Consider the following 22,865-nt stretch of genomic DNA (forward strand, 5'->3'; position numbering starts at 1 on the left):
TTATGGAAATAGTTTCTGTGGGCTTTGTGCCGTGGCGCCGGAGTTGGTAGTTGGGCCATGGTCATAAGTGGCCTGCAAGCCCAGGACTTGCACCCCGAAGGTTCACCGACTGCCAGCTGTCCCTGCTGCAGGTCCCGCTCCTCCGCCCACTGCCGTCGGCTCTGTAGTTTCACAGTGGCGTGGTTCCAGCACAGGTGCCCCTGGTGCCTTCCAGCCCCCAGGCCAGTTCACAGCACGCTGTGATGGACCAAGCCAGTGGTTTCAGGTGTCTCTTCTCTCACAGTATGCAAATTCAAGGCCCACAAGCGGTGTGCTGTGCGTGCAACCAACAACTGCAAGTGGACCACGCTGGCCTCCATCGGGAAGGACATCATAGAGGATGAGGATGGGGTACGTGCAAGGGGACCCCGCTTGCAGTGCCCTGAGCCAGGGCTGGGCCTGCACACTCTCTGCTCCCCGCCCCAGCCCTGCCATCTTGTTTGAGGTGGTCCTGCCGTAGTGCGGATTTGCAGACTGTCCTGTGGCCCAGCTGGCACTGTGACATGAATGACAGTCCTGCCGCATCCCTGCATGCGTCGGGGGAGGGCTTGAGTAGGGAGGACTGCCTTGGCAGAGAGCGCCCAGCGCATTTATGCCAGAGGCTCCCCGGCCTTGGGTTGGCGCTCGGAGTGTCCCCAGCACATGTCTCTCCCTGGCCGGCAGATTGCTATGCCCCACCAGTGGCTGGAGGGAAACCTGCCGGTGAGCGCCAAGTGCACCGTGTGCGACAAGACCTGTGGCAGTGTGCTGCGCCTGCAGGACTGGCGCTGCCTCTGGTGCAAAGCTATGGTGAGTGGGGCCTGCGTGGCCTTGGGAGACGCCCGGTTCTGCTCACATGGCTCGTGGATTTCAGCCTGGGGCCTGCTTCCCATGGCACCCATGTGGCCTGTGCCTCCACGCTTTGTGCTTTAAGCCATGTAGTGTGAGCACGACTGGCGCCTGTCTGTGTTTCTGTGTTGCTCCTTCTCAGGTGGAAGTGGGTTGGCTGCACGTCTTCTGTGGGCCGGGGGGACACGCCAGCACATGTGACGTGTGGGTTCTCGTTCCAGGTACACACAGCATGTAAGGACTCCCTGCTGACCAAGTGCCCGCTGGGCCTGTGTAAAGTGTCTGTCATTCCTCCCACGGCACTCAACAGCATCGACTCCGACGGTGGGTGCCGGGTGCCGCTCGCTGCTCGCTCATCCTCACATCTGCACCCACTTCCTTCCACTCAGCAAGAGCACAGCCGTGGCGGTGGGCGTGGAGGCTGTGATGGCGTCCTGAGGGTTAGACTGCTTAGGGCTTGAGGCTGCCCCTGGCTTGCACGGAGCCAGGACCTGTAGGCCAGGCGCATCTCTGCTTCTGGCAGGTGCCCTCAGGTAGCCCACAGCTGCTGTTGCATCCGGCTGGCACACGGTGATGCGTGCTGATGAGGATGGTGGGAGGGGATCCTGGGGTGCAGTCTAGAGGAATCAGCTCGCCCAAGGTGGGGACAAGAGTGGAAGGCAGCAGTGAGGGGAACAATTCTCGTCACCAGTCCCGGCTGGACGGGGCTCACTTCCTCACACGGAAGTGAGCGTGCTCTCCTCCCTTGCAGCTCAGTGTCTGTGCAGGCTGCGTGGCCCCCGCGAGGCCTGCTGCTCACTGCGTTGGCAGCTCGTGAGCGTTCTGTCCGTCCTCACCTGCAGGGTTCTGGAAGGCCACGTGTCCGCCGTCATGTACCAGCCCCCTGTTGGTCTTTGTCAACTCAAAGAGTGGGGACAACCAGGGCGTGAAGTTCCTCCGAAGATTCAAGCAGCTGCTGAACCCTGCCCAGGTCTTTGACCTCATGAATGGAGGGCCACACCTCGGGTAGGAAGCCATAAAATGTTTCTTGGCACTTTAACAACTTTGTAGATAAGGTGTACTTACTTAGAAAATATGAAAGATACGAAGATTTTAAATAGGAAAGAAAAGTTGTTTTTTCTGGAATGCCTCCCTCCCCAAATTCCACATGCAGAGGTGCTCACCATTAATAGTTGGTAATGTGTGTCCTTCTAGCTTCCTGCACACACACACACACACACACAATCTTGGAAACCAAGCAGGACCCTGCTTTACTCACGGTCCCAGCTTCCTGCACACACACACACACACACGTGTACACGCACACGTACACGCACATCTTGGAAACCAAGCAGGACCCTGCTTTACCCATGGTCCCAGCTTCCTGCGCGCGTGCACACACACACACACGTACACACACATGCACACACACATATCTTGAAAACCAAACAGGACCTGTGTTACCCACTGTCCCAGCCTGCTGTCCATGTGCCTGGGCACACCATGTTGGGTGTGTGTGTTCACACCAGTCTGCAAATTGGCTTTGTGGTACTGAGGAACAAGCTGTTCAGTGGGGCCAGGGGGCTTTTCCTTCCTGGGAGGGGCAGGAGGCCATCCTCGTGCAGGTGCAGTGGGGCATGATTACCCAGGGCCCAGGGTGTGGGCAGAGCGATTGCACTTCTCATCTGCTGGCTGGAGAGCCACGGCGTGTTCTTTTTAGTCCTGTCTTTTTGTAGGATTGGGGAAAACATTTGCTTCTGTCAGTCTTGCCATTTGGATCCAGCAATGGAAGATAGGTGCTGACGCCCTCCCGGAAATGTGTAGGGGGTGCTTGTAGCACCTGCAGGCTGGAGTGTGTCCCTGGGTGGAACTGAGGAGGGTGGTGTGCTTGGAGCAGGTGGTACAGCGAGAACCTGGGCCGATTCGCTCTGTGTCCTCACTGACACGCTGGGCTGGGCGGGGCTGGGGGCACGCTGCCTGTCTGTCCGTGAACTCGCGTCTTTGGCTGTCTTTCTTAGCGATCGTCCCCACTTGCAGAGGCGCCGCTGGAGAAAGGCACACGCAGCAGCACTGACGGCTGCTCGAAGGCAGCCCTCGCACAATGTCTGTGACAGCCTTGTCCCCGAGTGATGCAGGAGCACCTGCACCACCAGGCTGACAAGGAAGTGTTTCAGTTAAAATGTGGGGAAGTGAAGGAGTCGTGCACCCGTCTCACAGTCTGGGAGCAGCTCAGGCACCACACAGGGGTGCTGGACAAAATTTGGCAATGGCAGACTGTTACTGAAGGTTCACGTAGAAACCGCACTTGGTAGCTGGAGTTCAGTATGAGTTGAGACGCCTTAGGAAGCCCCCGCGGAGGCCTCCCTGGAGTCGATTCTGTCACTTCCTGTTTCCGTGATGCACCTGATCTCACCCGGTTTGCAACAGGACTCGGAGCTGCCTCTCATCTTCCTCTTCCCTCTCATCTTCCTCTTCCCTCTCCTGGCCTTGACCCATCATGTCTTCTGTTGGCCTGGGCCCGTGTTCCCAAAGGCACCCGTGTGGGCCTTCCTCAGCTAAAAGGAAGCCGCCACACAGAATGGCAGTCCCTGCTTGTTTTCTAAGCACCTGTGGCTCAAGCCGCCTGCTGGGGAGTGTGGCCACCTGCAGACAGGGCTGTGCAGTGGACCGTCTGAGCCGTCAGTGGGTTTGCAGATTCTTCGGTATCCAGAGACAGGCCCTGTGGATTAGGCCAGGGTCTGTTGTGTCTCCTGTGTGAACGTTTGGAGAGAGCAGTGTTCTGTTGGCTGAGAGGGTGGTAGGAGCCTGTGGGCAGCGGGCACCCCACATTCAGCGACCAAGGCCAGGGAGAGCACAGCCAGGCATTGGGCCAGGCTGGGAGATGGCAGGTGCCAGGGCAGAGAGGTGTGGGCAGCTTTGGGTGCGGGAGGGTCATGGGTGCTGGCCGAAAGGTTTGGTCTTCTCCTGAAGACTGGGGGCAGCTCCTGCTGAGGCGTGTGTTTTAGAAGGCTTCCTGGAAACGCCAATGGGAGGCTCTCGACAAGGGCCAGGAGGGGCCGGCTGGCCTGGCCCTGGTGCTGCTGCTGTTAGCTGAGGACAGGCACATCCTGGTGGAGGCGCTATAGGACACCAGGGTGGTGCCTTCTAGTGGGCAGGTGCAGTGGCAGGCTTCAGGAGTGGCCTGAGGTGTTGCTTGGGGGTTATGTACCTGTGTGGTCCATGAGGTTACACCGTGGAGGTCACACAAGAAGAGGGTGAGGTGTGCGCAGAGGGTGACTGTGGTGTCGTGAGTGGGGACCCTGTGTAGGAGGCCAAGGCGATTGAGATTGAGATAAGCCCAGCAAGAAGGAGCTGGGCCGGGCTACATGGGTTTTGTTTCCTGGAGGGACTAAGCAAAGCGTGGACAGATCAGCAGCCTTTGGCCGAGGCCCTTGGCCCCGGGCAGGAGCTGGCGTCTAGGGAGACGCAGGGTTGTCAGTGCGTCATGAAGTCTCCAGTACCCAGCGGCCAGCAGGGCTGCATCTTCTGCCTGGGCAGACCCTAGCCCTGGCTGGCTGGGCCCAAGTACTGCTTTGACAACCTTGACAAAAGCTGGCCCTGAGTAGGGTCTGTGCAGACAGCAAGTGTCCCCTGACAGGCCTGTGCGCACCTGAGCTTGGCCTTGGGCTCAGGGTCAGCCCCCGCGGCCGGGACTGACCAGCCACTGTCTGTCATGGAGGATGCACGTTCTTCCACTGACTCTTTCTTTTTCTCCACAGCTTACGGTTATTCCAGAAGTTTGACACATTCCGGATTCTGGTTTGTGGCGGGGATGGCAGTGTAGGCTGGGTGCTCTCTGAAATCGACAGCCTCAACCTTCACAAACAGGTACGTGGCTGTGAGGGATCCGCCGCAGGGGAGAGGCTGCGCGCTCGCCCTTAGCCCAGGGCACCTGTTCTCTGGAGCTGGTGCAGGGAGGGCAGCCTGGCGGCGTCAGGAAGGTCCAGGATCTGGCTGTGAGATATGAGTGGGAGTCCACGTTGAGGAGCAGGTTGGGGTGGGGCCTTCGTGCTCCTGTGACCCCGTGACCCCCACCGAATCTCCAGTCGGTGGAGGCGGGATTTCCTGCTTGATGCCTCTTGCTTGTGAGGAGGGACAGACGCACAGGTGAGCTGCTCAGGTGAGAGGAGTGGTTTACTGGACCCGGCTGGATACTGCACAGGTGCTTGCTATGTTCCTAGAGGTTTGTCACTGAGCCGCCCCTCCCCGACTCGCCAGCTGCTGCTAGCATTCCCGTAACTGTCTTTCAGACGTGTCTGGGAGAAGACACAGTGATGCACGACGCCCCTCTGTTCTGAATGCACTCGTGGTACCCATGCTTTTCCATCACTGTTTTGTAAAATTTTCTATTTAGTTACTTATTTATTTGAAAGGAAGTGGAAAGAGAGATCTTCACCCACTAGTTCACGCTCCAAATGCCCACAGTGCTGGGGCGAGGTCAGGCCAGAACCAGGAGCCTGGAACTCGGTCCAGGTCTCCAGTGTGGTTGACAGACCCAAGTGCTTGAGCCATCATGGCTGCCTCCCAGGATGCAAACTCAGGGACCCTGATGTGGGATCAGGAGTCTCAAGTAGCATAGTAATTACTACACAGACGCCCACCCTGCCCCTGCGTTGTTAAAATCAGTATGCTATGGGCACCTCACACTGTGTGTGGTCGCTGGAGGTCTGTGTGTTGGCATCCTCTGGCCAGAGCGGGGAGCCCTGGCTTAGCCATGGGTGCATAGGTGGCTGTAACACAGCTCTTGGTGAGACCGTACATACATGGCCCAGTCGTCTCCTCCCCTGGACAGCACCACACGAAACGTGCGTCTGCTGTGCCCAGCCACTCTGAGCTGACGCCACGGAAAGCTGTCTTTCCGGTATGCTGTCCACATGGCGCCACTCGGTGGACAAAGAGACTCAGTTTTGTTTCTTTCATTACCGGTGAAGCCGGAAGTCCCTCGGTTGATCAGACTTGGGACTGAAGCCCCGTTGATGTCTTCGCCTCCTGAGGATGCGGGTGTGCTAACTAACGCCCGTCATTGCAGCTGTTCCTAGTTTGTCGTCTGCCTTCAACACACTTGTCTGGATTTTCCTTCGTGACTCCTGCTGTTCACACTTCCTGGTGCTGTGTTTATCGAGGCCCCTTTTGAAAAGAGACCCCAGTCTTCTCTGAGGCGTGGCCGTGTCTGTCAGGGATTTTGAGTGCCCTGCGAGCCCTGCTCCCCAGCTGGTGGTGTGGTGGTGACTTCCCCTTGTCACTGTTGAGCTGGCACTGAACCCTGGAGGCTCTCCTCCATCCCCACGTGCGGCGGCCCCGGCCAGGGAAGAGAAATAGCACCACCTAGTGGTCGGATTGCAGTAGTCGGTGTAGGTCCAACTTCAAATTCTACGACACTTGCGAGCTGTTTACAAGTTCACTGTCGCTAGTCAGTAAGACAGCGACGCTTTGTGGTCCATTTTTGTCCACTCCGTTCAGTGAGTGCTTATCTCCTTTGATTTCTCTCGGGCTCTGCATGTCCCCCCACCCCCGCTTCTCTGGGACCCCTCCCTCGCTCCTCACTCACTCTTAAATGCTGTCTCCTGGTCCTTTAGCCTCCTCCGCAGAGGGCACTGGCTGCCCTCTCTGTTCTCAGGGAGCCCGAGCACTGTGGGTGTCCCATGCTGAGCTGTGCCTTTCCCGGGGCCGGGGCCAGAGTGGCACGGTTGTTCTGGATGCCTCCAGTCTTGGAAGCGAGCGGATCCTGGGAGCGGGGAGGCACGTTGGCCTCTCTGGGAGCAGTCCTGCTCCTACTTGGAGCCATGTTCTTGGCCTTCTAGCAGAGGTGACCAGACCGTGGATTTGGTCCCTCTTTCCACTGCCCTCCTCTGCGCCGAGGCCTGACCTGCCCCTGCCTAGACGCGACCCCTGCTGCCTGAAATGCCTCCTGTCCCTTTACCTCACTTCCTGCTGTTTTTCCTGTGCCAAGGTCCCCAGCCCTCGGGGTGCCCTTCCATGCAGTGCTCTCTGTCTGATATGTCCCCATGGTGCTTGCCGCTGCCGCAGTGTGGCCGGGGCCCAGCTCCAGCCGTGTGTGTCGGTGAACAGAGGCTGTGCAGTGCTATGGGGGGTCATGACTTGGGCCTGGCCCCGGGAGCTGTGAGTCCCCAGGAGCTCCCCTCCTGGCTGGTCACTGCATCGTCAGAGCTGGGGCAGCCAGCATTTCGGGAGGTCTCAGGGCACCGACCTGGCACTGCAGGGCTCTGCGGTGGGAATGCCAAGCGGAGGGGTGGCTTTTGGGGGAAGGGCAGGCAGGTGGGTTCAGACTGAGCCTGAAGTGGCTGGTGTTTGGTGTCCCAACTGGGTGGCCCCAGCGCCTTCCTCTGATGGAACTTAGACGCCACTGAAGACGTTTCTAGAAGCATGGCGTGGTTTCCAGAAGGTGCAGTCGGCATCAGTGAGACTCGAGAGATCACATCCGTGGGGGCTCGAGAGAAGGTGGGGGAGGTAGAGGTGGGTTCTTCAGGGTTGTGGCTGCCATGCCGACGGGAAACAAGCGGGTTTTGGCAGCGGTCAAGAGTTTCTGGGTGTCATGGTGTGGCACAGCTGGGATGAGCCTCAGAGGGCTGGGGCCCGTGGCTCCACGTGTTTTGTTGGGTTCCGAAGACTGCCCCCGAGAACATGCCAGCCACGCCGCTGCAGCCCAGCCTGTGGCATCGTGAAGGCTCACGGAGTGGATGCGTGGTGGGGAGGTGGCTCCTGTGACGAGGCGCTCGAGTGGTGTCTTCCCTCCTGTTTCCTGCTAGTGTCAGCTGGGAGTGCTGCCCCTGGGGACAGGGAATGACCTGGCCCGTGTGCTTGGCTGGGGCTCGGCCTGTGACGATGACACGCAGCTCCCGCAGATCCTGGCGAAGCTGGAAAGGGCCAGCACCAAGATGCTGGACAGGTGAGTGGGGTGGAGGCTGCCGTGAGTGAAAGGCCGCCTTGAACAGGGGTCCTGAATGTCAGGCTTACGTAAATCCCTGTCTGACACCGTGACGCTGTGACCCAGTGTACTCTCACCCCCACCTCCTCTTCTCTTCTTTAATATTTATTTAAAAGTCAGAGATCTTCATCCGCTGGTTCACTCCCCAGATGGCTGCAATGGCCAGGGCTGGGCCAGGCCAAAGCCAGGAGCTTCATCTGAGTCTCCCAGCACTTGGGCTGTCTTCTACTGCCTTCCCAAGCTATGAGCAGAGAGCTGGATTGGAAGTGGAGCAGCCAGGACAGAAACCAGTGCCATATGGGATGCCGGCACTGCAGGCGGGGGCTTCACCTGCTACGCCACAGTGCCAGCTCCTTTTTTCTAATGTCTTTGATTATCGATCTGACTTTAGAAGGGGCACCAACAAACGAAGCAGGCTAAGAGTCTGCCATGTGGGAGGCCTTCTTGGGAGACCCACCCCAAGCCTGTCAGGGCCTGCGGATGAGGGGACCCACAACCTCTGGCTGTCTCGGCCCAGGGCCCTATCACACACTCGAGCAGTTCTGTCTTCCCGCATTCCAGTCAGGAAGCACTGAGGAATTGTCCCCCAGTGCTGAAAGCTACCTCGGCCTTCTTGAATGAGCCTGAGGGGTGCAGCCCTCTGAACAGAGTGTAGCCTGTGCCGTGGGCGTTGAGGAGTGGCTTCCTCCTGCCTGGGACCCGCGTGCTGTGGCCTGGGAAGCAGCACTGTGCCGCTGTCTGTAGGCGGGTGAACACTGTTCCCTCAGGTGGGCATGTCCCCTTTCAGCAGAGCCCAGTGGTTGTGGACTTAGACGTGGGTTGCAATGCAGAGTCAGGATGAAGGGCGTAAACACAAAGCTCCCAGGCCAGGAGAGGGCCGGGCACAGGGTTTGCCCTCAGGGTGGGGGTCTCTGGGTCCATAGCCATACCAGGGCTGGCTAGGGCTGACCTCTTGACCTCTTGTGCGTCCAGGTGGAGCGTCATGGCATACGAGACCAAACTGCCCCGGCAGGCCTCCTCCTCCACAGTCACCGAGGACTTCAGCGAGGATTCCGAGGTGCGGCCATGCTGCTTGCCTGACATGGCCCCGTGCAGGTGCAGCTGGGGCTGGTGGGTTTGCACTCCCCCTCAGAGGCTTGGACGGCCTGGATTTGGGGGCCTTTCTGATGACTACCCCCCGTGGGGGCTCCCCACTCGCCTGTGCATCCCACCAGCTCCTCCCTGCCCTGCTGCCGACCCTGGCCACCCCGTGGCCTCCTTCCCAGCATCCCCCAAGCTCATGCTGCTTCTGCTGCCTGCGGCCCCACCTCTGCTTGTGGTTTATCACGCTCTTCTGGGTTCCTTATTACTGCCCCTGCTGAGTGTGCTGGTGTGAGAGGGGCTCCTGCCCAGGGCAGTCCCTGCTCTCCAGGGCTGGGGCAGTAAAGAGGGGAGCTTCTTTCTGTTGGGGGAAGGGCAGTCAGAGCCACAGGCCACCTCTGCCTGGGCCAGCTCCCACGTGGCCTTTAGAACCAGGCGTGGTTTGCCTGTGTCTTAAGTTTTTTAATTTGAGAGGAAGACCACGTGGGCAGAGCCTGAAGTCCTTGCCTCCTGGCCAGGTGTCAAGTCTGCTGACTCCTGCTCTGGGCCTTAAAGACAGTGCTCGCCACACAGGCGTAGAGCTGCCACAGCGGAGGGCACACGTGGGGCGAACAGTGGGCGTCTCCTCCATTGGAGCCGTGGGGAGGAGACAGCTGGCGGCCCCGCACGGGCGAGTGCTACGGCTGCTTGAGCGTTTCCATGGGTTCTTCCCCGGTGTCCACGGCTTGATGAAGCTTTTGGAGTCTTACGTAGTGCTGGCCAGCCCAGGTCAGCATGGGCAGGGAGCCGAGGCCCTGGCTGGGTCTGGCCTGGTTCCTAGCAGGGAGTTCTCTTCCCAGGGAGCGGGCAGGAGAGTCGTGGGCCGGGCTCCTGGAGACTGAGCGTCTGCCCCCTGTGTTGGCTCAGGTGCAGCAGATTCTCTTCTATGAAGACTCGGTCGCAGCCCACCTCTCCAAGATCCTGACCTCGGACCAGCACTCGGTGGTCATCTCTTCGGCCAAGTGGGTGCCGGTGGCCGTGGGGGCGGGGCGCCCAGTGCAGGCCTGGCGCCGACGCTGGAGCTCCTTCCTGTCGCCCCACAGGGTGCTCTGTGAGACGGTGAAGGACTTCGTGGCCCGGGTCGGGAAGGCCTACGAGAAGACGACCGAGAGCTCAGGGGAGTCGGAGGTCATGGCCAAGAAGGTGGGTCCCGGACCCTGGCAGAGGGCTGTCCGGCCACGAGGAGCCCACGCCCCATGCCGCTTTGTTCCTCATCCAGTGCTCGGTCCTGAAAGAGAAGCTGGATTCTCTCCTCAAGACCCTGGACGACGAGTCCCAGGCCACGTCCTCGCTGCCCAACCCACCCCCCACCATCGCCGAGGAGGCTGAGGACGGGGACGGGGCGGGCGGCGGCTGCGGGGCTGCCCTGGGCCGCTCCGTGGGCTCCGCGTGCCCGGCCCGGCCGCAGATATTCCGGCCTCGGGAGCAGCTCATGCTGAGAGCCAACAGCCTGAAGAAGGCGATTCGCCAGATCATCGAACACACCGAGAAAGGTGATGGCACCCAGCCGGGCGGCAAGACACAGGGCGCCGCCACCCCGGCCTGACCCGGCCTGACTCCGGCCTGACCCCGGCCTGACCCGGCTTGATCCGGCCTGATCCTGGCCTGACCCCGGCCTGACCCCAGCCTGACCCTGGCCTGACCCCAGCCTGACCCGGCTTGATCCTGCCTGACCCCGATCTGACCCCGGCCTGACCCCGGCCTCCCTCAGGCCCCACCCCCAGTGTGCATTTGCTTGTCCTCAGCCCGTTTGGGCACTCACGGCCTCTCCTCTCCTGGGCCACGTGCGTGGCCTGGGGGAACGTAGGGCAGGGGCGGGCAGGGGGCGTGTGGAGGTGAGCTGAGGGGCCCCTGTGCGCCACAGCCCTGGGCTCAGCTCTTCCTCCCTCTGTGCACAGCCGTCGACGAGCAGAACGCCCAGACCCAGGGGCAGGAGGGCTTCGACCTGGGCCTCTCGGAGTCCGAGAAGAAAGACCCCAAGGCGGAAGACAGGGTGTGCCTGCCGCCGCTCCATGCCGAGGGCTGTGGGGCCGCCAAGGGAAGGAGCTTCCGCAAAGGTACTGCTTGTGGCCCGTGTGCTGTGGCCAGGGCTTCAGATGGCAGGCTTGCCCCGAGAAATGGCGGGCTGCTTCCCCGGGGGGCCGCTGGCCGCTCGTCTCTGTGGAAATTCACGCTGCACAGCCTGCGTGTGCACATGGGGCCGTCTGGCTTCTCGGGGATCTCCGGTGGCAGGAGCACCCTCCTCGCAGGCGGCTTTGGTGGCGTGCCCTCCCTTGTTGTGCCCCACACAGCTGCCCAGAGGGGCCTTGTGCCCTCCTGGAACCGACCCCCACTTGGCCCCAGCCCCGCCTCCACAGCCTGTCTCAGCCACTGGGTGGAATCTGCCTGGAGCGGCTGCCCTGGCCGTGTGTGGGCTCCTCCTGGTCCACGGCGCTCCCTCCCCCGGCTGCCATGCACAGCCCGTGTCGCCCTTCGCACGCGGCACACGCCCTCCCCCGCGTCTCCCCTTCACACACTTTGGCAGGGCCCAAGGCACTCTGGGACCTCCTGCTCATTTCCCTGAAGACCTCCTTCAAGGTTTTCTCTCTGCCGTCACAGTGTCCAGGGCCCCGTGTGAGAAGCTGATGGGCAAAGGAGCTTTGTCCCTGGGCAGCTCCGCCTCTCTTCCCCCCCAGACAGGAGGCCGCGACAGCTTGCCTGCGCTCAACACCAAGATCCTGTACCCGAGTGAGTGTCGCCCTGCCCAGCCTCACCCCTGGCCTGGCCTGGCCTGGCCTGGGCGGGAATCAGATGCGGTCGTGGCCCCCACAGAACTGACAGGTGCCTGGGGAAGATGGACAGGACTTTAAAACTCTGCAAAGGTTCCCTTTTTTATGAAAGGCCACCAGCACTCACACAAGCCCTGGGGGCACCCAGGAGGCTGTCGCTGCGAAGGGGATGCTGGTGTTGGGGTTAAAGAATAAATGGCAATGTCCTGAACCGAAAGGGAGGGGTGGGTGGATAGTGACAGAGGAGCCAATGGGACTGCTGCAGCAGGTGCGGCTGTCTGGAGTGTGCTCGTGCAGGTGGGGGGGACTCCCCTCCCTGGAGTGTTCCCTGTGCAGGTGGGGGGGGGACTCCCCTCCCTGGAGTGTGCTCGTGCAGGTGGGGGGGGCTCCCCTCCCTGGAGTGTTCCCTGTGCAGGTGGGGGGGACTCCCCTCCCTGGAGTGTTCCCTGTGCAGGTGGGGGGGACTCCCCTCCCTGGAGTGTTCCCTGTGCAGGTTGGGGGGACTCCCCTCCCTGGAGTGTTCCCTGTGCAGGTGGGGGGGGGACTCCCCTCCCTGCAGTGTTCCCTGTGCAGGTGGGGACACTCCCCTCCCTGGAGTGTTCCCTGTGCAGGTGGGGGGGGACTCCCCTCCCTGGAGTGTTCCCTGTGCAGGTGGGGGGGGGACTCCCCTCCCTGGAGTGTTCCCTGTGCAGGTGGGGGGGGGGACTCCCCTCCCTGCAGTGTTCCCTGTGCAGGTGGGGGAGACTCCCCTCCCTGGAGTGTTCCCTGTGCAGGTGGGGGGGGGGGGACTCCCCTCCCTGCAGTGTTCCCTGTGCAGGTAGGGGGGACTCCCCTCCCTGGAGTGTTCCCTGTGCAGGTGTGGGGGGGGGACTCCCCTCCCTGGAGTGTTCCCTGTGCAGGTGGGGGGGACTCCCCTCCCTGGAGTGTTCCCTGTGCAGGTGGGGGGGGGACTCCCCTCCCTGGAGTGTTCCCTGTGCAGGTGGGGACACTCCCCTCCCTGGAGTGTTCCCTGTGCAGGTGGGGGGGGCTCCCCTCCCTGGAGTGTTCCCTGTGCAGGTGGGGACACTCCCCTCCCTGGAGTGTTCCCTGTGCAGGTGGGGGGAACTCCCCTCCCTGGAGTGTTCCCTGTGCAGGTGGGGGGGGGACTCCCCTCCCTGCAGTGTTCCCTGTGCAGGTGGGGACACTCCCCTCCCTGGAGTGTTCCCTGTGCAGGTGGGGGGGACTCCCCTCCCTGGAGTGTTCCCTGTGCAGGTGGGGGGGGGACTCCCCTCCCTGGAGTGTTCCCTGTGCAGGTGGGGGGGACTCCCCTCCCTGGAGTGTTCTCTGTGCAGGTGGGGGGGGCTCCCCTCCCTGGAGTGTTCCCTGTGCAGGTGGGGGGACTCCCCTCCCTGGAGTGTCCCCTGTGCAGGTGTGTGGGGGGGCTCCCCTCCCTGGAGTGTTCCCTGTGCAGGTGGGGGGGGCTCCCCTCCCTGGAGTGTTCCCTGTGCAGGTGGGGGGGACTCCCCTCCCTGGAGTGTTCCCTGTGCAGGTGGGGGGGGGGACTCCCCTCCCTGGAGTGTTCCCTGTGCAGGTGGGGGGGGACTCCCCTCCCTGGAGTGTTCCCTGTGCAGGTGGGGGGGGGACTCCCCTCCCTGGAGTGTTCCCTGTGCAGGTGGGGGGGCTCCCCTCCCTGGAGTGTTCCCTGTGCAGGTGGGGGGGACTCCCCTCCCTGGAGTGTTCCCTGTGCTGGTGGGGGGGACTCCCCTCCCTGGAGTGTTCCCTGTGCAGGTGGGGGGGGGGAACTCCCCTCCCTGGAGTGTTCCCTGTGCAGGTGTGTGGGGGGGCTCCCCTCCCTGCAGTGTTCCCTGTGCAGGTGGGGGGGGGGCTCCCCTCCCTGGAGTGTTCCCTGTGCAGGTGGGGGGGACTCCCCTCCCTGGAGTGTTCCCTGTGCAGGTGTGGGGGGGGGACTCCCCTCCCTGGAGTGTTCCCTGTGCAGGTGGGGGGGGCTCCCCTCCCTGCAGTGTTCCCTGTGCAGATGGGGGGGGGGACCTCCCCTCCCTGGAGTGTTCCCTGTGCAGATGGGGGGGGGACCTCCCCTCCCTGGAGTGTTCCCTGTGTAGGTGGGGGGGGACTCCCCTCCCTGGAGTGTTCCCTGTGCAGGTGGGGGGGGACTCCCCTCCCTGGAGTGTTCCCTGTGCAGGTGGGGGGGACTCCCCTCCCTGGAGTGTTCCCTGTGCAGGTGGGGGGGGGACTCCCCTCCCTGCAGTGTTCCCTGTGCAGGTGGGGGGGGCTCCCCTCCCTGGAGTGTTCCCTGTGCAGGTGTGGGGGGGGGACTCCCCTCCCTGGAGTGTTCCCTGTGCAGGTGGGGGGGACTCCCCTCCCTGGAGTGTTCCCTGTGCAGGTGGGGGGGGACTCCCCTCCCTGGAGTGTTCCCTGTGCAGGTGGGGGGGACTCCCCTCCCTGGAGTGTTCCCTGTGCAGGTGGGGGGGGCTCCCCTCCCTGGAGTGTTCCCTGTGCAGGTGGGGGGGGGAACTCCCCTCCCTGCAGTGTTCCCTGTGCAGGTGGGGGGGGCTCCCCTCCCTGGAGTGTTCCCTGTGCAGGTGGGGGGGACTCCCCTCCCTGGAGTGTTCCCTGTGCAGGTGGGGGGGGGCTCCCCTCCCTGGAGTGTTCCCTGTGCAGGTGTGGGGGGGGGACTCCCCTCCCTGGAGTGTTCCCTGTGCAGGTGTGGGGGGGGGACTCCCCTCCCTGGAGTGTTCCCTGTGCAGGTGGGGGGGGGACTCCCCTCCCTGCAGTGTTCCCTGTGCAGGTGGGGGGGCTCCCCTCCCTGGAGTGTTCCCTGTGGAGGTGGGGGGGACTCCCCTCCCTGGAGTGTTCCCTGTGCTGGTGGGGGGGACTCCCCTCCCTGGAGTGTTCCCTGTGCAGGTGGCGGGGGGAACTCCCCTCCCTGGAGTGTTCCCTGTGCTGGTGGGGGGGACTCCCCTCCCTGGAGTGTTCCCTGTGCAGGTGGGGGGGGACTCCCCTCCCTGGAGTGTTCCCTGTGCAGGTGGGGGGACTCCCCTCCCTGGAGTGTTCCCTGTGCAGGTGTGGGGGGGGGACTCCCCTCCCTGGAGTGTTCCCTGTGCAGGTGGGGGGGACTCCCCTCCCTGGAGTGTTCCCTGTGCAGGTGGGGGGGGGACTCCCCTCCCTGGAGTGTTCCCTGTGCAGGTGGGGACACTCCCCTCCCTGGAGTGTTCCCTGTGCAGGTGGGGGGGGCTCCCCTCCCTGGAGTGTTCCCTGTGCAGGTGGGGACACTCCCCTCCCTGGAGTGTTCCCTGTGCAGGTGGGGGGAACTCCCCTCCCTGGAGTGTTCCCTGTGCAGGTGGGGGGGGGACTCCCCTCCCTGCAGTGTTCCCTGTGCAGGTGGGGACACTCCCCTCCCTGGAGTGTTCCCTGTGCAGGTGGGGGGGACTCCCCTCCCTGGAGTGTTCCCTGTGCAGGTGGGGGGGGGACTCCCCTCCCTGGAGTGTTCCCTGTGCAGGTGGGGGGGACTCCCCTCCCTGGAGTGTTCTCTGTGCAGGTGGGGGGGGCTCCCCTCCCTGGAGTGTTCCCTGTGCAGGTGGGGGGACTCCCCTCCCTGGAGTGTCCCCTGTGCAGGTGTGTGGGGGGGCTCCCCTCCCTGGAGTGTTCCCTGTGCAGGTGGGGGGGGCTCCCCTCCCTGGAGTGTTCCCTGTGCAGGTGGGGGGGACTCCCCTCCCTGGAGTGTTCCCTGTGCAGGTGGGGGGGGGGACTCCCCTCCCTGGAGTGTTCCCTGTGCAGGTGGGGGGGGACTCCCCTCCCTGGAGTGTTCCCTGTGCAGGTGGGGGGGGGACTCCCCTCCCTGGAGTGTTCCCTGTGCAGGTGGGGGGGCTCCCCTCCCTGGAGTGTTCCCTGTGCAGGTGGGGGGGACTCCCCTCCCTGGAGTGTTCCCTGTGCTGGTGGGGGGGACTCCCCTCCCTGGAGTGTTCCCTGTGCAGGTGGGGGGGGGGAACTCCCCTCCCTGGAGTGTTCCCTGTGCAGGTGTGTGGGGGGGCTCCCCTCCCTGCAGTGTTCCCTGTGCAGGTGGGGGGGGGGCTCCCCTCCCTGGAGTGTTCCCTGTGCAGGTGGGGGGGACTCCCCTCCCTGGAGTGTTCCCTGTGCAGGTGTGGGGGGGGGACTCCCCTCCCTGGAGTGTTCCCTGTGCAGGTGGGGGGGGCTCCCCTCCCTGCAGTGTTCCCTGTGCAGATGGGGGGGGGGACCTCCCCTCCCTGCAGTGTTCCCTGTGCAGATGGGGGGGGGACCTCCCCTCCCTGGAGTGTTCCCTGTGTAGGTGGGGGGGGACTCCCCTCCCTGGAGTGTTCCCTGTGCAGGTGGGGGGGGACTCCCCTCCCTGGAGTGTTCCCTGTGCAGGTGGGGGGGACTCCCCTCCCTGGAGTGTTCCCTGTGCAGGTGGGGGGGGAACTCCCCTCCCTGGAGTGTTCCCTGTGCAGGTGGGGGGGACTCCCCTCCCTGGAGTGTTCCCTGTGCAGGTGGGGGGGGGAACTCCCCTCCCTGGAGTGTTCCCTGTGCAGGTGGGGGGGGGACTCCCCTCCCTGCAGTGTTCCCTGTGCAGGTGGGGGGGGACTCCCCTCCCTGGAGTGTTCCCTGTGCAGGTGGGGGGACTCCCCTCCCTGGAGTGTTCCCTGTGCAGGTGGGGGGGGGACTCCCCTCCCTGCAGTGTTCCCTGTGCAGGTGGGGGGGCTCCCCTCCCTGGAGTGTTCCCTGTGGAGGTGGGGGGGACTCCCCTCCCTGGAGTGTTCCCTGTGCTGGTGGGGGGGACTCCCCTCCCTGGAGTGTTCCCTGTGCAGGTGGGGGGGGGAACTCCCCTCCCTGGAGTGTTCCCTGTGCAGGTGGGGGGGGGACTCCCCTCCCTGCAGTGTTCCCTGTGCAGGTGGGGGGGGACTCCCCTCCCTGGAGTGTTCCCTGTGCAGGTGGGGGGACTCCCCTCCCTGGAGTGTTCCCTGTGCAGGTGGGGGGGGGGACTCCCCTCCCTGGAGTGTTCCCTGTGCAGGTGGGGGGGGACACTCCCCTCCCTGGAGTGTTCCTTCAGGTTTCTTGCTCACAAATGGGTGGCTTGAATAATTCCTTGAGAGGTCAGAGGTCATCTTTGGGGAGCTTCTTAGATTCACTGAGAAGTGTCTCTGGCTCTGTAATAGGGGTGCTGATGGCAGTGTGTGTGCACGCTAGGGTAGAAATACTCGATTATCATCACGTTCTGCAGAATGTCAGCGCCGGGCAGGGACTGCTCCTACGTGTGCCACTCTGAGAGCTGTGTCTCCCCCATCCCCTCCCCTGCAGGTGTTCGCGCTGGGCTGTCTGGTTCCTTGCCTGGGAGCTCCGTCATCAGTCGCCTGTTGATCAATGCCGACCCCTTCAACTCAGAGCCAGAAAACCTGTGAGTATGAGGCTGACCCGAGCGGGCGTGGTGGGGGAGCCGGCGCCTGGGAGACTTCAGACTCAGAACGGCCTGGAGGGGTCAGGCACGGCTGCCCCCTGGTCCTTTCCTGGCGCGTTGCTGACAGGGGAGAGCTTAGGAACTGCATCTATGGGGCTGCTGCAGGAAGGCCAAGGTCCGGGCCGCTGTGGCTCCTCTCCAGGCACGGTGTGGGCACCCACCTGCGTCCTCCGAGTATCCATCCCCTTCCCAGGTTGTGGGCAGGGCCAGTGACTCCTGCTCGGAGCTGGCTGCGTACTTGTTGGGTCGCCTGGCCCTTTTCTGACGCCTCCCTGCTCACAGCCGTCGCTCTCCTCTGGTCGGGCTCTGGCCTTCCCACAATGCCTCCTGTCCCCAGCAGTGATGCAGAGTCCTGGATCCCTGGGCTGATTGTCCTGGGTGTCTGCTCCCCAGGGAGACAGCTGTCCCGGGCTTATGGGACTACAGAAAGAAGCCGGGAGGGCGTGTTCCTGTGCCCGGCTTCTCTGGCCGTCCGGAGGCGGGCGCGCCGGCAGTCGGGTGGAGTTTCCTTGCGTGTGAGACACCACTGCAGACACAGACGGCCTTCTGAAAACCCCTTTGCTAGACTCCGCCTCCTCTTGGCTGGGGGCAGGTCCTGGGGGCTGCAGGCAGGAGCCGGCCCTTTGGTGTGGCACGGTGAGGCCGGGGCTGAGGGGCGTGTGTGGTACACAGGCGCTCACCCCGTGTTCCTTGGTTTCCTCCCCGTGTTCCTTGGTGGTGGAGCCTCACTCTCCCTGCCACGGCTGCGGAGGAGGGGGAAGCCGTGGGGGCGTGGCCCCAGCAGTGTACATGGGGAAGGAGGCTTTGTGACCACAGGGCTGGATGGACATCTTAGGTCACTTTGTAATTTGGAGACTGCGTGGATTGGGTCTAAGGATGTTTGAGAAATGTGTTAGGATCCAGAGCTGAGACGTGTGCATTTGTGTGCCATGAAGATCTCTCCAATGTGGGCCCTGTGGGTGAGAGGGTGGACCTGCTGCTGGGGAGGCTGGCATGTCCTTCGCCCCTCAGCCCAGAGTCCTTTTGGGGCCCAGTACCCCAGAGAACCAGTGACCAGGAGAGCGCTCGGCCGCCGAGGAGCTGGGCTTTGCTTGCAATGGAGACGAGGCCCTGGCAGGAGCTGTGCCCTGGGTGAGCCGTGAGCACGTTGTGCAGCGCACCGTGTGCCTGTGCCATGCCAGCTTTGCCCCCGCGAGGGGACTACTGCTGATTCCTGGTGGCCTGGAGATTGGAGCTGACGTCAGAGGCGTGGGCTTTGCAAGCTGATAAATGCTCTAGGCCTCGTGCTTTTCTGACTGTGTGAACACGCCCAGCCCCGTTGAGTTGTACATCTGAAACCGGCAAATGGCGTGGCTTGTGAAGGATGTCTCAGGGAAGCCCTGTCGGAAAAAGGAAAAGGCAGCTTTGCCGTAGGGAGGGAGTACTGAAGGCGGGGACTGCGAATCCAGCTGCTGGGCCGGGCTCCTGGCACCGACTTCCTCCCCCTCGCAGAGAGTATTACACCGAAAAGTGCGTCATGAACAACTACTTCGGCATCGGGCTGGATGCGAAGATTTCGCTGGACTTCAACAACAAGCGCGATGAGCACCCGGAGAAATGCCGGTGGGTGGCGGCTCCGCTCGGCGGGCCTCTGGGGTGGGTTCCAGAGTGGGCAGAATGCCCCCGGCAGGACCCCGACAGCCGGACCTTGTTGCGGCTCTCATGGAGCTGTGGGGAAGCCGGTGACAGTGCAGGAAGCTGACCAGCAGGTGGGCTCCCCTGCGGGTTGGCCCGAGTCGGTAGGGCAGGTTCCGCATGAGGAAACCCTGCCTCCCCGGTCTCAGTGGGGAAGAGCAAGGGGCGCTGGGCTGTGCCATGTCACCCAGGCACAGAGGGGGCAGGGGGACACAGCTTAGCCGGCAAACCCAGCCCGCAGGAAGGGCTCGAGCCCAGAGCCAGGAACTCCATCCGGGTCTCCCACATGGTGGCACTGAGCCGTCACCTGCTGCCGCCTGGGGTGCGCGTCAGCAGGAAACTAGGTCAGAAGCAGAGGCACGGCTGGATGGCAGCCCTCTGACACGGAATGTGGCTGTCCCAAGGTGGCTTAGCCGTCAGCTCGTGTGCCTGCCCACGTGCCACCCTCAGGCAGACTTCCTGTTGGCCATGCGGACCATGTCCCCCTCGTCTTCAGGGGAAGCGCGCTGCGAGTCAGGCTGCCCCGTGAGCCGATGCCGTTCCCGGCCTGAAGGGTGCGCTCCCGTTTCAGGAGCAGGACCAAGAACATGATGTGGTACGGGGTCCTTGGCACCAAGGAGCTGCTGCACAGGACCTACAAGAACCTGGAGCAGAAGGTCTTGCTGGAGGTGAGCGCGGGCGGCGCTGCCCGGGCTCCCCGCGTGGCCCTGGCTGCTGGGCCTGGCGTGGCTGCCGGAGGCGCAGGGCCGGCTGACGCACTTCTCTCCCCTTTCCTCCTGCGTCCCTGCTGCTCAGTGTGACGGGAGACCCATCCCCCTCCCCAGCCTGCAGGGGATCGCTGTGCTCAACATCCCCAGCTATGCCGGGGGGACCAACTTCTGGGGGGGCACCAAGGAAGATGACGTACGTATGGGGTGCAGGTGGGCAGGAGCAGCCAGAGGGCCACGGGGTGCCGGCATCGTGAGGGGCTGCGAGGGGGGAGGAAGATGCAGAGATGGCGCGGGGGGAGCCTCCAGGCGGGGGGGCGGGGGGGGTGTCGGGGAGAGCACCAAGGAGCTGGTGCGGAGGCCTTGGCCCACGTAGGTAGAGTGAGCTGGGGGGAGTCTGGGGTTTGCCAGCCCCAAGTGGGAAGCCGGGCTGTGGTGTGTCGGGGGAGGGAGGGCTCAGCTCATCCTGGCCCCTTCAGACCTTCGCCGCTCCGTCGTTCGATGACAAGATCTTGGAGGTGGTGGCCGTGTTCGGCAGCATGCAGATGGCTGTGTCCCGCGTCATCAAGCTGCAACATCACCGAATCGCCCAGGTAAGGGCCGTGGTCCCGCAGGGTCCGGCTGAGCCCTGTCCCGAGGTTGGGTCTGCCCGAGAGCTGGCCAGCAGCTTCGCCCAGGCTGCACAGGGCCCGGCAGGGGGCTTTCTCAGCACACGTGCGGCCTCTGCAGGCTCCGCACAGCCTGGCGCTGCCTTTGGGGCTGGAGTTCTCCCTGTGTCCCCCGGCCCCTCTGTGCCTGGGTGACATGGCACAGCCCAGCGCCCTCTGCACTTCCCCACTGACACCGGGGAGCCACCGCCGACCCCAACCCTGGCCGGCCTGGGCCGCCGCCTGTACTGTCTTCAAGCCCGCGTTTTTAACTCGTGGGCAGCGTGTTTGTTGCTGTTGTTGTCGGCCTCTTGGCTGTGGGCTCTGTTGTGGGGGCATGTGCCCGTGGCAGGGACCCCCTCCGCCCTTATCTGCACACCAGGGTCTCCACAGGCTGAGCCCCGTGTTCTGGGTCTCCACGAGGGGACCTCCTGGGGGCTCTGGGAAGTTGCACATCTGCGATGCTCTGACATCACCCCAGAGGTGGCTTTGGGCTCCTGCAGGGCAGGGCTGGGGGTGTGGAGCAGGGAGGCCCTGGGGGCTGTGGCTCGGCGCACGAGTGACCGTGCTGTCTGGCCAGTGTCGCACCGTGAAGATCTCCATCCTTGGGGACGAGGGCGTGCCTGTGCAGGTGGACGGAGAGGCCTGGCTCCAGCCCCCAGGGTACATCCGGATCATCCACAAGAACCGGGCCCAGACGCTGACCAGGGACCGGGTAAGGGCGGCCAGGGAGAGGCCCGGGGCCCGCCTGCGCCACCTGTGCCAGAGCAACCAGAGACGGTCATGTGTGTCTTGGGGGTGGGGGTGGTTACACACGTGGAGATGGAGCCAGCGGAGCACTGTCTGGAGCACAAGAAACCGCGTCCGTGTCCCCTCCCCCAGCTCTTAGCTGGCCCCGCGTGTCCGGCTGGGCGCGTGCTTGCCTCTCAAGGGCAGCAGGCGTCACCCTGGGCTCCCCGTCCTAGGCCTTCGAGAACACCCTCAAGTCCTGGGAGGACAAGCAGAAGTGCGAGCTGCCGCGCCCGCCGTCCTTCTCGCTGCACCCCGAGATCCTGTCTGAGGAGGAGGCCGCCCACATGGACCAGTTTGGGCAGGCCGCGGGGGTCCTCATTCACAGGTGCGCGCCGGCTCCGAGCCGCAGGCTCCTGGTTCGGCCTGTGGTCTGTGTCCCGGGAAGGCCAGGCCGGGCTCCCTTCTCCCTGGCGCTGGGTTTATTCCCCAGGCCTCTTTCAGTAGTTGCTTGGGGTTTGTGTGCCTTGGATGCAAACTTTGTCTCTGAAGAGCGCAGGATGTCTCCATGCTCTGGACTTTGCCCGGAGCGGGTCGGCACTCTGCCCTCAGATCGGAGACAGGGCGGCCGAAGGCGTTTCCTGCTCTAACCTGCTGCGGCCCGCTTGGCTCAGCACTCGCGCCCGCCCGGCCAGTCTGCTGTCCGCCTGTGGCCCTCTCCAGCTGTCACCAGCCCTCTCTGCCCCCGGGCCAGCAGGTGCTCCTCCTCGGCTGTGCCATCCTGTTTCTCCTGGGCTTTCTCACCCTCTGACTGGCCCCTTGGGTCTGGGCTCGGTGCGTGCCTGCCCTTCCGGCGTCCGTCTCGCCCGGGCGTGTGGCTGCAGCTGCTGCCCTCTCACACCAGGTCTTGTCCCCAGGAGGTCCGTCGTGCTCCCAGGCACCCCCAGGTGTTTCGAGTCTATGCTGCTCTGTGGCCTCCCCCGCCTCGCCTCCTGTGCTTGGTGGTCGGCACCGCCCTGCCCCTGCCTCTTCTCCTTCCGCAGGCCAATGTGGAGGCTCTAGATGGCCTCACTTAGGTCCTGATCCAGTCCCTTACTGTGCAGGCTTCGAGCCCCGTCCACCCAGGTGGCGGCCTCAGAGGCCTGCTTGGATGGCCCAGCCTTCTCTTGGTGCTTTGTTTCTCGCAGCTGGGACAAGCTGTTCCGTGGCCTGTGCGCCTGCGCCGCTCCTCTCCCGTCCCCTCTCAGGGCTGCAGCCAGGGAAGGGGCAGGATCGCCCCGTTTGGAGCAGGGCCAGTGTGGCGCAGCGTGGCGCCTCCCAGGCCGTGCTCGCCGCAGGCTGTCTGTGGGCCGCTCAGGCACTTGCTGTTTTGCAAGATTAAGCCCCGGTCTGTGCGTCTTCTCCCTGGATGTAGGTGTCAGGTTACCCGTGGGAAGGCTGTTGGCTGCGGGTCAGGAAATGATGCGCACAGTCACGTGTGCTGTGGCTGCGACCTAGGGGTGCTGGGGCCTCGCCCGGGGCCTGCTGGCCTGCCAGAGCACCCACCTGTGAGGTTCAAGGCGCTCCCATTGCTTCTGTCTAGTATCCGGGAAATAGCTCAGTCCCACCGAGACATGGAACAGGAACTCGCACATGCAGTCAATGCCAGCTCCAAGGCCATGGACCGGGTGTACGGCAAGCCCCGAGCCGCCGAGGTACAGCCTTTCCCTGCCCGGCCCCTCCGCGGCGGCTCGCGTGGCCCTGGGCCTGCCTCATGGCTGCACGCTTGCTTTCCCTTAGGGACTGAGCTGCAGCTCTGTCGTGGAGATGGTGAACAGCATCCGCGCTCTGCGCAGCGAGACGGGGCTGCTGCTGGCCGGGAAGATGGCGCTGGTAAGTCCGCAGCTCCTGGCTTGGAGAAGGGTCAGCTTGCGTGACAATGGG

The 22,865-nt window shown here is 63.6% G+C and overlaps 1 protein-coding gene across 2 annotated transcripts in view; it reads left to right on the forward strand.

The window, feature by feature from the left end:
• DGKD (diacylglycerol kinase delta) overlaps positions 1-22,865 on the forward strand; it is a 114,205-nt gene that overhangs the window by 84,565 nt on the left and 6,775 nt on the right. For both annotated transcript variants that reach the window (XM_062193587.1, XM_062193596.1), the window contains exons 6-26: positions 284-390; positions 703-828; positions 1,089-1,191; positions 1,710-1,872; positions 4,605-4,713; positions 7,653-7,792; positions 8,804-8,888; positions 9,818-9,912; positions 9,994-10,093; positions 10,170-10,443; positions 10,849-11,007; positions 11,549-11,677; positions 17,029-17,125; positions 18,677-18,787; positions 19,431-19,527; positions 19,655-19,762; positions 20,046-20,159; positions 20,794-20,928; positions 21,179-21,330; positions 22,525-22,636; positions 22,722-22,814. In XM_062193587.1, the coding sequence (XP_062049571.1) occupies positions 284-390; positions 703-828; positions 1,089-1,191; positions 1,710-1,872; positions 4,605-4,713; positions 7,653-7,792; positions 8,804-8,888; positions 9,818-9,912; positions 9,994-10,093; positions 10,170-10,443; positions 10,849-11,007; positions 11,549-11,677; positions 17,029-17,125; positions 18,677-18,787; positions 19,431-19,527; positions 19,655-19,762; positions 20,046-20,159; positions 20,794-20,928; positions 21,179-21,330; positions 22,525-22,636; positions 22,722-22,814 (2,609 nt within the window). The remainder of the gene's footprint in view (positions 1-283; positions 391-702; positions 829-1,088; positions 1,192-1,709; positions 1,873-4,604; positions 4,714-7,652; positions 7,793-8,803; positions 8,889-9,817; positions 9,913-9,993; positions 10,094-10,169; positions 10,444-10,848; positions 11,008-11,548; positions 11,678-17,028; positions 17,126-18,676; positions 18,788-19,430; positions 19,528-19,654; positions 19,763-20,045; positions 20,160-20,793; positions 20,929-21,178; positions 21,331-22,524; positions 22,637-22,721; positions 22,815-22,865) is intronic.

The sequence above is a fragment of the Lepus europaeus genome, chromosome 1, assembly GCF_033115175.1.
Source record: "Lepus europaeus isolate LE1 chromosome 1, mLepTim1.pri, whole genome shotgun sequence".
NCBI lineage: Eukaryota > Metazoa > Chordata > Mammalia > Lagomorpha > Leporidae > Lepus > Lepus europaeus.